General features: G+C 38.6%; 2 protein-coding genes across 13 annotated transcripts in view; one reads left to right on the top strand and one right to left on the bottom strand.

Annotated features, from left to right (window-relative positions):
* FAM149B1 (family with sequence similarity 149 member B1) overlaps positions 1–7,535 on the top strand; it is a 72,490-nt gene extending 64,955 nt beyond the window's left edge. For 9 of the 11 annotated variants that reach the window (XM_049108779.1, XM_049108780.1, XM_035715226.2 and 6 more), the window contains 4 exons: positions 1,858–1,981; positions 2,231–2,353; positions 4,981–5,059; positions 6,331–7,535. In XM_049108779.1, the coding sequence (XP_048964736.1) occupies positions 1,858–1,981; positions 2,231–2,353; positions 4,981–5,059; positions 6,331–6,404 (400 nt within the window). In that variant the 3' untranslated portion in view covers positions 6,405–7,535. The remainder of the gene's footprint in view (positions 1–1,857; positions 1,982–2,230; positions 2,354–4,980; positions 5,060–6,330) is intronic. The other 2 variants (XM_035715227.2, XM_025435035.3) reach the window with 1 other exon arrangement.
* DNAJC9 (DnaJ heat shock protein family (Hsp40) member C9) lies at positions 3,174–12,825 on the bottom strand. Of its 2 annotated transcripts, none has more exons than XM_049108787.1 (5): positions 12,646–12,825; positions 12,370–12,510; positions 11,321–11,575; positions 9,206–9,292; positions 3,174–3,382 (listed from the first exon to the last, which is right to left on the bottom strand). In XM_049108787.1, exons 1-5 carry the CDS (start codon positions 12,823–12,825, stop codon positions 3,233–3,235), a joined length of 813 nt encoding a protein of 270 aa, XP_048964744.1. In that variant the 3' UTR covers positions 3,174–3,232. The 2 variants fall into 2 exon arrangements, with proteins under 2 accessions (XP_048964744.1, XP_048964745.1); XM_049108788.1 differs by lacking the exon at positions 3,174–3,382 and adding an exon at positions 8,089–8,859.
* Between the last annotated feature and the right edge of the window lie 153 nt (positions 12,826–12,978).

The following is a 12,978-nucleotide window of genomic DNA, read 5'->3' on the forward strand; positions in this document are numbered from 1 at the left end:
AGCCCAGGGCCTGATCCTGGAGACCCAGGATCGAGTCCCATGTCGGGCTCCCTGCATGGAGCCTGCTTCTCCCTCTGCCTGTGTCTCTGCCTCTCTCTCTCTCTGTCTCTCATGAATAAATAAATAAATAAAATCTTTAAAAAAAATAAAATAAAATAAATCCAAAAAAGAAATGTGATTAAATTTGAATACAATTCAGATATTGGATCTTCCTGTTAAAGATTTTTACTTATACAAATAAAATGTTGGCTAGAATACTTCAGTGACACTGATCGAAGGAAATAAGATATATGTATCTTATTAAACATTTTCCTTAGCGAGTACATGTTCAGTGAAATTCATCCCAAAATAAGTTAACTCCCCTTTAATATTTTTCTGACCACTGGGATTTGCTCACTCTATTGACAATAACATTTTAATCTCAAATAAGTACTTGTCTATATACTGGGAAAAATATCCCTTAGCACTTCTTAGGAAATGACACTAACCATATTTTCTTCCCTTTTGCCACCTTTAATTCACTCTGAGCCTTGTAAAAAATACTTAGAAGCCTACTTTTAAATAAAATTCTTTCATTAGTTGCTGATTCACAAAACAGTTTAGGATGTATGATTCTAAGACTATGACCAAGTGTATAAGATCATGAATTCAGCTTTTAAATCAAGCACATGTAATTTCTTGACTTTGATTTTTCAGTTTGTTTTAATTTATCCCAAAAGATTCACTAAAAGAAATGTCCATTAACAACCAAAAGTCTTTGTCAGGACTGGAGATTTTTCTTATCTATTTTATGTTGATGTTGATATTAATATATAGATTCACTTACTTGAAGATGAGCTCTCTTGCGGTATAATTAATCTTTCATACCTTCTGACAGTTTCTTCAAAGTGGAAAGAAACAAATTACCTTCTTTCTTTTGGGACGTGAAAGTATCATTGATTTTTAGGTACTGTCTTGAGTATGAGTAATGCTACAAACCACTAGAAATACCATAAAAGGAACATTTAGGAACTTTGCCTGGGAATCCTAATTACAATAGTCATCCTATCCAAGGGTATAGGTTTCAAGACCCCCAGTGGATATCTGAAACTGTGGATAGTACCAAACCTTACATGTTTTTTCTTATACATACCTATGATAAAGTTTAACTTCTAAATTATGTACAGTAAGAGATTAACAGTAATAATAAAGTGGAACAATTATAATATACTGGAGTAAAATTTATGTGAATGTGGTCATAGTATCTTACTGTACCACACTTATTCCTCTTCTTCTTGTGATGATGTGAGATGATAAAATGTCTACGTGATGAGATGAAGTGAGTTAATGATGGAGGGACTGTGATGCAGCATTAGGCTACTCGTGACCTTCCAACAATACGTCAGAATGAGGATCATCTACTTCTGGACCTCAGTGACCATGGGTAACTGAAATCATGGAAAGCAAAACAGTAGATAAGGACTACTGTTATTACTGAAAAGGACAACCAAAAGTCCCAGAACTGTGGAGAATTCCACCAGATGTGAAATTACAAATCCTTGATAGGTTAACACCCAGTATTAACACCAGACAGGGAAAACTGCTTTTGTCCAGCATTCTTTGAGACAAAGGGTCAACTTCTGCTGTGTGCCCAAAATAAAAGTTTCAACAAAAATCAGAAAATACTATGAAAAAATCCCCCAAACTCTAATTTTCCAAAATCCTGTGACTGCCTTACTTAAAAACATAGGCAACTTAAAGCATTCTGTGCATGACATTAAACTCATCTCCCTCATTTATTTGATTCTAAATCAGCTTGCTTGCATTGTGGTAACTTTATGTTTTTCATATCTTGGTGTTTGCTGGTGGGATCTGCAGCCCAGTAGCCACGGACTCGCTCTCCTCTCCCTCACCAATGCCCATGAGTCGAAACAATCTGCTGCCCCCTATTGGGACAGCTGAAGTGGAACACTTGAGCTCTGTGGGGCCACAAAGACAAACGGTACGTCTTTCTCCTCCTGCTTTTCCATGTGCTGATAAAACCTCATGGGCAGTACTTCTGCAGGGTCCATTGTTCTGGAATTGATTTATAATACCTTTTGTCAGAAGTACAAACTGAGTCCTAACTCTGACAATGGAACTGGAGCTGCTTGGCCTGCAGTTACCATACCTACTTGGGTTGATGGAGGACATGCATAGCTTTTGCTACAAGTTGTTTTAACAGTTTCTATAATTTTTGTCTCTCCTGCAGAAAACCCATGGTGACTCCAGTCGAGCTCGAAGTGCTGTGGTGGATGAGCCTAACTATCAGCAGCCCCAGGAGAGGCTACTACCTGACTTTTTCTCCAGGCCCAACACAACTCAGTCATTTTTGGTAGTGACATACTTCCTCTATTGTCTTGACAGCTGGGGAAAGAAAAAAACTAGTTTGGCAGACTTAAGGTTTCACATAGTGCCTTAACCAACCAAGAGTAAAAGCAGAGACTCTTAACAATAAAAATAGTGTTGTAAGTACATTTTATTGAAATTCTGACTGGTCTCTGCCATTGAAAATAAGAAAAGGTAATAAGGTAAAATGAAAATGGTAAAATGCCTAGTCACAAATTCTAAACAACTTAAATTGTTAAATGTTAATATTTCTGAGAATAAGCAAAAAGAAAAAAAAAGAAAAAAAAAGAAATTCAACTCCAGTACATCAAATCAGCATAACTCCTTCTCTAACACTGCTCTTATGGAGTTACACCAAAAGTGGTATCAAATTATGTGGACTGATGGATGCCAAGTCAGGACTTTCATCTTTTTTTAAATTGGTGTTTGAGATGCTCAAATCGCCTTACCATTTTAATGTCCATTTACTGGCCCTTTTACTTTTAACTGAGTAATAGAAAAAAAGCTTATTGGGAGATTGGAGGTCATGCACTGACCTTACTCAACCCCACTTGATCTGCTTTGTGGCAAGGCGGCTTGAAGAGCTTGGGGATCTGGAACCACTCAGTGCCCAGAAGCCAGGGACCTCCAATCCAATACCACTTTCCAGGATGGTGGTATCTGAAGCCCACTTATTCCAACTTCTAACTGGTGAATTGTATCAGCCTAAAGCACCATACAGTCCACCACCGAGAGTGGTGAGAACAAATTAATGAGACAGCATGTTAAGTTCCGAGGCCTACCATAACAAACTACCACAGACTGGGTGGCTTCAAACAACAGAAATTTATTGTCATTTCCAGAGCCTAGAAGTCCAAACAAGGGGTCAGCAGAACCATGTTCCTTCTGCAGGTTCTAGGGAGGAGGTTTTCTGATCTCTTCTTGGCTTCTGGTGGTTGCCAGCAATCCTTGGTACTCCTTGGCCCGCAGCTACATCACTCCAATTTCTGCCTCTGCCTTCACATAGCCGTCTTCCCTATATGTTTGTGTCCAAATTTCCCTCTTATAAAGATACCAATCACTGAATTTATGGCTAACTCTAATCTAATCTGACTTCATCTTACCTTGATTACATCTGCAAAGATCCTATTTCCAAATAAAGTAAAATGCACAGGTTCCAGGTAAGCATAAATTTTGGTGGGGATAGGGGATTGGGGGTCGGGGGCATTATTCAACAGACTTCAAGATGCTTTATTTAGGGGAAGATTCACCAAAACAGGAGCTAAAGGAAAATGTGAGCATTTCTGAATCTTAATGTGAACCCTAGAAAGTTTGAAAACCTCTATTAATCCATCTTCTCATAATTTGATTCAGAGCATTTGTTGAGCAGTGTTTGATGATTATATTCTACAGCTAGATTCTCTATAAAACATTTAATTTTTGGTTGCCAAAAAATAATTTTTGGTTGCCTTAAGAATTAAACTAACACATTAAGACATTTCAGTTTCTTTTTTCTGATGTTTATAACAATACAAGAATTTCTTTCCTTAGCTATTTCTCTCCCAATGTGCTGACATGCAAAGGGAGAGTAGTTGACAGCTCAGGGTACTCAGAGCACTAGATTGGAGTTCTTGGCGGGGCACTTCCAGACTAGCACTCAGCTCCCCCTGGTGTTCTCCTCTAGAAGAGGGGTCAGCAAACCGTTGGTATGCGACATCTGGCTTACCACAAAAATTCCTGTTTCTGTAGAGTAGAGCTACCATACTCGTTTGCTTACATATCATGACTGCTTTCCCATCACAACAGCAGAGTTGAATAGCTGCAACAGTATGTACCACAAAGCCTAAAATATCTACTTTTTGGCCCTCTATAAAGAAGTTTGGTGACCCCAATTAAAAAAAAGGGGGCTTCACCATAAAAAAAATTCTTGAAATCTCTTGATTGCATTGCTCTGACAGAGAACGGAGAGGGGTAATTTTTATTCCAGAAGCACCAGCGGGACGGCATTCACAACTTTTTTTGATATTTGCATTTCATTATTTCAGCTGTTCTGAAAATCTTTAAATTCCTAGAAATAATTCTGAAATGTTTGGGTTTCATATTGAGTCTCATTTCAAGTATGGAGGTGAAGTGATGGGTATCTGTGTCGCTGAAAAGGCTCCATTGTTGTTTTAAACAGCAGATTGTTGAAATTAGATAAAATTTCCTTGGCAGCCAATTATAAACGCTTAGAAATATTAAACCATGTGGATTATTTGTAAGTGCTAAAATTTTTAAAAGATGTTATGTATTTATTCATGAAAGACAGAGAGAGAGAGGCAGAGACATAGGCAGACAGAAGCAGGCTCCATGCAGGAAGCCTGATGTGGGACTCGATCCCAGGACTCCAGGATCATGCCCTGAGCCAAAGGCAGATGCTCAACCGCTGAGCCACCCAGGCGTCCCTGGCTTGGGATTTTTTTTACTTGATGTACAAGAGTGTACTCAGCCAACTTGTCCCTCAGATTGGCAGACAATGCCATTTACAATACTGTCTGATTTCAAGGTTTTCCCTTGTAAACATACTACTAATATATTATCCTTTGGGAAATGTCACATTGTAAGAAGTGTGTCATATTTTCTTTGTTTCTGCAGCCAGATACACAGTACCATCATTCTTGTGCAGTTGAGTATCCTCATCAGGCCCGACCTGGTAGGGGATCTGCAGTGACAGGTGGGACCATGGCTCTTATTTTATGTGACTATGTTAAGATGCTGCCTTTGTTCTAGGTTTATTTTCCCTCCCTCCGGATTTTATTATATTGTTCCCCTACATCATTGTAACTCACCTCAAATTCCTTTTGGAAATGGTATAATAATAAAGATAGAGGAGACCTCTATTGCTCACAGCCATGTTCCAGATTTGTTTTCCCATATGTAAATTAACTTCTTACCACTCTGGCAAACTATTTTTTCAATCTAAGAAGTTTAAGCTAAGTAAGTCATTTTGATAACATTCAAACACTGCACGGATTTTATTATGCAAAATCTATATTGCCATAGAATAAACTACTTTGGTCAGTTAACCTGCTAGGCCAAGGTAAGAAAAGAAATTTAAAAATGCTAAGACATGCTGAGTCTGAGTCCATCCCATTAACTGTTCTGATTTTTAAGTCATATTCTAATAGATTGTATTTTCATAGGAGGGTAGAAAATTTAAGAATATCTTAATTCTCCCTATAAAGATAAATTCATCACCATCACGGTCATTCTCATGATGTTGTCAGTGAAGTTCGGAAGTATTAGGCAGTTTAAATATTTCCTGTTAATAAGATTAATCAAGTATGATGTTAAAATTAATCTGCCTCAAACCATCTCTGTCATCCAAATGAATTCTCTTGTTCATTTCCTATTAGCATTGCTTGGTAGTCTCTGAAGGCTTTCAACAGACTCTTCCCTGGATTAGTCCTCATAGAGAAGCAATGCTGCCTCTGAGCTAGTTACTACATTCAGCCTTATTGATGGTCAGTCGTAATATTTAGAGAAGTCAGACATATTAGTCCTTTTTTTTTTTTTATCAGTGGGCTCTTCTCTAAAACTAGGTTTCATACCTTAATAGATGTTTTGAATTTACATGGTAGAATGCAAATGTAGTTTTTATTGTCTTGGTGAAAATATGTTACTACTTAGTCCCAGTCTCCAAATTTAAGTCTGACTGATAACTGGAACAAAAAGAGCCCTTAGGGGATCCCTGGGTGGCGCAGCGGTTTGGCGCCTGCCTTTGGCCCAGGGCGCGATCCTGGAGACCCGGGATCGAATCCCACGTCGGGCTCCCGGTGCATGGAACCTGCTTCTCCTTCTGCCTATGTCTCTGCCTCTCTCTCTCTCTATCATAAATAAATAAAGATTAAAAAAAAAAAAAAAAAGCCCTTAGATATGAACTTGAGATGGTCAAATCTAGAATGTCTACTAACATTACTCTATGATGTCATCTTTGTCTGACAGGTCCTCAGTTACATGGATCTACAAAATCTCAAAACAGAGGTGGACCAGTCTCTAGAACCAGGCAGAGACCATAGGGCAAATGAGAAGAACCTGCTTCAGGCTGCAGGAAACACGCGAGAAAAATTCACGAATCAATGTTCAGTCATCTTGTGATGCAAAGCTTGTATATAAGAGACAACTTAAAACCATCTTCATGACGCGTTAATCTGGTATAACTGAGAAAAAAAGAGTATCTGCCAAAGATTACATAGGTACTGTTTCTCTCTCTAGTTACTGTCTTTCAGCATTAAGTTAACCTATTCTATTAGACAGTAAAATCTGTACCCAAAGATGTAATGAATGAATAATTATCCCCAAATCACTGCGCATGTTGTCTGTTAACAATGATCAGGTTCAATTATTACAGGATTCTATGAGGCTATACATACACAAAAAGCAGCAAATGATTGTTTGATATTGTCAATGGCTCCAGAATACTTCTGCTTGTATGAATTTTTGGAGAGTTGTACTCATTTTTAAGGCATTTTTAGGAGACAGAGCTGTCAAAAATCTGAGTTACTTATCCAACAGAAGTCATTCCTACAGCTTTCTCTTTAGATGTCCAATCTTACAAAGAGATTTGGAGGAGCTAACTAAAGATACAAATGTGGAATACTGGTATAAAGTAACTTATGTAATAAGTCATAATGTATATTTATTTTCGGATAGGACAGCTCAACCTCACAATGCCCGCTTCCTATCAGATTATGCTTTTCTTCTTACAGGACTTTAGTAATCATATATATATATTTAACTCACCTTACCAAATTTTCTCCTTGAACTCTAAGTAAACTTAAAAATTTATAGGATCGATTAGTGAGCCAGCAATACCTTAAAATTTCAGAAACTGGTAATTAGTATAAACATATCTTAAGAGCAGAAATGCAGAACCTTCAGCATTCTTCTGATTTCACCATGGACCTTTTTGGGAGGACACTCATAAATGCAGCAGTGGTTTTAATTATAGCTTAAATTTATTCTATTTAAATTTCATTCAACTTTAATTTTGATGATCATATCAGTTTTAGATCGTACTGTAAATCTTCAGAGTGGAAAACGGGTAACTTTTTAATTATATCAATATGTATCAGATGAAGACAGATGCTTCAAACAACGTGCATTAAATTATATTTTAATACAATTAAAGAGTATTTTTTAATCTGTAATCACAGACTAAGAATGTGTCATGTGCTTACCTCAGATAAATTATCATACATAAAACTCAGTAACAAAAGGGTTGTTTTATGCATATGGTATTGAATATATAAGTCTGTAATTCAGAGATTTTAAGTTGATCAGTTGCCCAAAAAATTTCTATATTCCAATGAGTACACACCAATTCAACTAAATGTAAGTAAACATCCCTGCATTATTCTCACAAATCAATACCATAAGTGCATGATAACAAACCAATGGATCAAGATGGCCTGCCTTTCAAAGTTAAAGGAGTCAGAAGAAGCCTCTAAGAAGTCATTTAGCCCAACTTCCCACACGTTTTTATAGAGGAGGAAGCAAGTTCAAACAAGATCTGCACCTAAGGACAGACATTCAATAGTTACAGGCAGGACAACTTCTCTGTATGTTATGTAAATCTGGCTACCTATTATGAAGCTGACTCAGTTTACTTTTTTCTCTCTTCTCTGAACAGCATCTATAGTTTTTCTAAATCATAGTTTAAATGATCACTGAGATCATTTAAAAGACCTCACAACTTAAGAGTCATTTTTAACTTGTTTATTTCATCATGTATTAAGTCTTACAAAGACACCTGAAGTAATCTTAACATCTGTTTCTCCTATACTTCAAGTGAAGAGTATAAAACCTGGCTTCATAAAACAAAAAGGAGAGGATCTATTCAAGGATATTAACCCTGAAAGCAAAATGGCAAACATCTGAAAGACATATCCAGCAAGTGTTTTTGAAAGCGTTCTAGCTAGAGTTACTGTTCTAATAAACACACACACACACACACACACACACACACACTACTCTGAATGCTCTGCAGCTGTATGCACACTCCTGCAAAATGACAACTGCTAAAGGCAGTACGGGACAAACCCACATTCTAGACAAGAGTTCCTTGTACAGAAGATCCACAGAGACAAGTGCTGCCAGGAAGTACACTACTCTCCCCCACTCCCTCAAAAATCACCGCCAAATTCCTTCATACAGGACCTCAAAAAATATCAGGATTTCTAGGATTACTAAAATCAGGCTGAGATTCTGCTTTGTCTACAGAGTTGACCTCAATAATTTAGGCTGGAAAGACAACTTTTCTGCAGGGCAGGGCTGACTTTTGTCTTCAAATCTTGACTGTACCTTGCCTACAATGGCACCAACAAACACCTAAGGGCTTTTGATGAGAAAATTCCATTATTTCTTTTCTTTCTTGAGAGGCGTTTTTTTCCCTCCTCGTTTAGGTTTGCAGTACTTTGCTTCCATCTGAGCCAGAAAACTGTCCATTTCCTTTTGCCGATCCTTTTGTCTGCTCTGTTTAAGAAGTTAAAACACAAGCTTTCAAAACACAAGGCCATCCAGGGACAAAAATACTCTGGTTGTCAAAGGCTAGTGGAAGGGAGAATAGGCAATGACAGCTAATGAGCAAAGGGTTTCTTTTTAAGGTGATGAAAATGTTCTGGAATTAGTGCTGTTATACAACTAGATGAATATACTAAAAGCCACTGAATTACGCACTTTAAAAGGATGAAAACATGGTACATGAAATATGTCTTAAAAGAAGCAAAATACCCACAACATCATACACTAAAGAAAGTATCAATAGTAAATCAGAACATGAAAGTAGTGACAACCTTCAAAGACAATCTGCCAAGTTTACCTGAATGATTGCTTTCAAGTTATCTACTCCTTCATCAAGGCCCAACTCCTTCCTGCTTATTTCTGCTTCTTTAGCCTCTTCCTGAGCCTAAAACAGAAACTCATGTGAGACTCCACGGCAACTTAACATATACTAAAAATATACACTCTTTCCCAAAAGCAAATCTATGGTAAGAACCTTTCAATTTGAGGATTATATAGATAAGGAGGACACAACTGCATAGATAAGGAGGACACAACTGCATAAATATGTCATTCATTAAAAGACAACACTGAGCACGTGCAGTAGATCTGATTCCAATAAACATTTGAGTTTTCCCATTTTTACTAGCTAAGGGTAGCAAGTAGCTTAGAATTCATTAACCACAAGGTGAGAAGAACGAAACAAAATGCCAGGGAGCCAGGAAGGGTCATTTAACCAAGGATGCCTTAAAAAATGTTGCCAGGATACAGGCATCTCAAATTCCTCTCCTTTGGAAACCCACTTTTTACTACATGTAATGAGTGGCAGTACCTTGGGATTAACCCTGCTTTAAAATTCCCAAGTAGGATAGACACTAATGAATTCAGTTTTTACCTTTCTTTATCTAGTTTCAAAGCCACCTTCTGCCAAATTTTCCTAGGGCACTGGATTGCAAAATACCACGAGAATACCTTGGGAAAGATTATGGTTTTGTTCGTTCTTTCAACAACACTGTAACAGGTTCCAAACCCCAGTAAATTTTCTAATAGCAATGAATGCTATTAATACTAGGAATGGTGATACATTAGGATTTTGTTAGTCCAATAGAAGGACAGAGCTTCCATTGTCTACTTTCAGTCCTTGTATTCAATTTCTTTCTTTTAATACTGCATACCTACTCCCCAGGCTTGCTGGAGTCTCTCTAAAAAAAAACTATGCCATTTGCTTGCCCCCAACTCTCTGGAAGCTTCAAGCTAATATCTATCCTATTATTGGATACAGTTGTACTCAGTTTCACCAGAGAAAATGATTATCAACTTAAACTGTCAGCATGGGCCTAAACAGATGTAGCCTATGAGCCAAAATGATGATTTTTTTTTTTTGTTTAAACTAGGCTCCATGCCCAAAGTGGGGCTTGAACTCACAACCCTGAGATTAAGAGCCACGTGCTCTACTGACTGAACCAGTCATGATGCACCCCCAAAAATGATAATCTTGATATACATTCCACTGGGCCTACACACACACACACACACACACACACACACACACACACACACACACACCAGCTTCCCCCTGTATGTATATTGACTCAAAACTGCAGAACTACCTCCACCTCCAATTTAGCCATACAAAATAAGAAACCTACCTCAGGTACCCACCAGAGATCTAAATTCTTAGACTGCTCTCCACTGAGCTCCTACTGGGAAAGCCAGGTTATGGTTACTTCAGTCCCAGTCTGGTCTTCCCCACAAGACACAAGCTAGCTACCTTGAATCCACGCCCTCCCAGAACTCAGCTGTCTATCCTTAAGCTCCTTTTCTCTGCCATCATTCCTACCCTCACCAATTCCACAGTTTAATAAGATACAGAAGCCACAATTCTTGATTCTTCACAAGTGTTCCTCTCAAAGCTTGTTTGGGAAGACACTTTCATCAAAATAAACTAAATCATTTGTTTAGAAATGTATGTTCTAGGTCCAATTTAAGAATCAATCTGGACAAAAACAACAGAAAATCTGTATGCACAAGACAGAGTCAAAAAAAAAAAAAAAGTTTTAGCCATCCTCTCCCTGTCTCTTAACTGAGAACCACTGTCCGTCCACCCTTTGTATCTGGACTCCATTACTTTATTTTTTGAGCAATGCCATGAAAAAGCTAAAAGAACTAGCCCATATGAAGAATATTTCAGTGCTATCTTAAGATGATATTAAACAATCCACATAGCAAAATCTTCTTGAGCACAACATACTAGGGAAAAAAGTTGCTCTTGATGAACTGGTATGCTCATTTTATTAAGAAAAGAGCTATATAACTATAGAGTTAATCCTTACTCTCGTCTCAATAAACTTAAATATATTTCTATTATTGTAAATACCTTCATATTATTTTTAAAAGCAATCAAGATATAAATTAACAGCATTCAAAATCTTACCCTCCTTTTCCTTGCATTCATCTTTTGTTTTGATTCTTTGACAAAGGCATTATAGGAGGGGATCTCGCCAGCATCAATGGCTTCCTGAATAATATTCCTTATCCTGGGTTCTTCTGTGTACTGCACGCACAGCACAGACTCCATGATCTGATCCATGTCACCCTTGAAATCCAAATAGGCCTGTTTAATATCTGCCAGCTCTTCTTCAGAGCCTTTGTAGGTCTTTTCAAAAGCCTGAATGTCTTCTAAAGATATCTGGACAAACAAGAGATATATACTTTAACTGTGAGAATTTTATTTTATTGAGAATTTTATTTAAAAAAAAATATACTAGTAAAACTAGATTTAGGTATTGAGATGTTTCTTCCCAAGTACAACAGTGGCTTGAATTGAATTTGTTGCAAGGAACCACGCTTTTTTTTTTTTTGGAACCACGCTTTCTATGCCAAAGTTTTTCCAGAATTCTCCCCCCAATCTTCACAACTACTAAACTACAGACCAGGAAAATTTACGTGAAGTTTCCCAGAACTCAGGACTTACAGGTAGAGATATGTAAAATGGAGCACTATCTTTTTTTTTGGTAAAGATGTTATGTATTTATTCATGAGAGAGAGAGAGAGAGAGAGAGAGATGGAGAGAGAGAGGCAGAGAGAGAAGCAGGCTCCATGCAAGGAGCCAGATTGGGACTCGATCCTGGGACTCAAGGATCTCGCCCTGGGCTGAAGGCAGATGCTCAACCGTTGAGCCACCCAGGCGACCCCGGAGCATTATCTTAGAAAATAAAAAACCCTCACCTTTTTCACTACACTTGCTCTACATCAGCAGGAAATTAAATACTCATTTCAGTAAATGTATGTGTGATTTATGCTGTTTCAAATGTGTTATCTCCTGGGAAATACTTGCCCGTGTGTGTATATTTATCTGTATTTGAAAATGAAACAAATTCCTCATTCCTACACAACACAAAATGCAATACCTTAAAGCGTTTCAATATATCGTTTGTTTAATGAATGACTGGAATAATCAAAGAAACCTCCAGACTCCTCTACCTTTTTAAAAAGTAACCTCCAATAGGCCTCCCAGTCCCGATCTTGGTTAAGCACATCAGAATCTTCGTCCACTGTTCCCTGCTCATCGTACAGCGCTCTCTGCTCTTTGTCGCTCAAAACAGAATAGACTTTCCCGAGGATCTGCGAGGAAAGAGCATCCAAAAGTCACCCTTGCATCCTTCACTGCAACCGCGCTGCGAGAAATAAAGATTAGAAAACACCAGGCCAGGAGATCGAGAGAAATCCAGGCAGCCAGCGGAGCCGGGGCTCGCGTACCTGGAAGCGGCGGGTGGCGTCCTCTTTGTCGTCGTCGCCGACCCGGTCCGGGTGCACCTGCAGGGACACTTTGTGGTAGCCCCGTCGGACCTCACCGTCCGAGGCCTCGCGCCGCACGCCCAACACTCGGTACAGGTCGGCGGTGCCAAACACTTCCTCGCACAGCTCCAGCAACCCCATGGCCGGCAGCCAGGGAGGGCGCCGCAACCTCCGCGACACTGGGTACAGCTTCAGACTGCCTCCTTTTCCCGCGCAAAAAAAAACCCGGGAGTGACTGCGTCACAAGAGGCGCCGGAAGGGCGTGGCCACGACGTCGCACTTTACGGCAGCTGC

Source organism: Canis lupus, chromosome 4 (assembly GCF_003254725.2).
Source record: "Canis lupus dingo isolate Sandy chromosome 4, ASM325472v2, whole genome shotgun sequence".
Lineage (NCBI taxonomy): Eukaryota > Metazoa > Chordata > Mammalia > Carnivora > Canidae > Canis > Canis lupus.

Excerpts from the sequence above, each read along its gene's own strand:
- DNAJC9 (XM_049108787.1), bottom strand. The coding sequence starts at position 12,825 with ATGGGGTTGCTGGAGCTGTGCGAGGAAGTGTTTGGCACCGCCGACCTG. Across the intron at positions 12,511-12,645 it reads ACGCCACCCGCCGCTTCCAG|ATCCTCGGGAAAGTCTATTC; the intron begins GTACGCGAGCCC and ends CTTTCCTCGCAG. Across the intron at positions 9,293-11,320 it reads TGAATGCAAGGAAAAGGAGG|GCTCAGGAAGAGGCTAAAGA; the intron begins GTAAGATTTTGA and ends TTTCTGTTTTAG.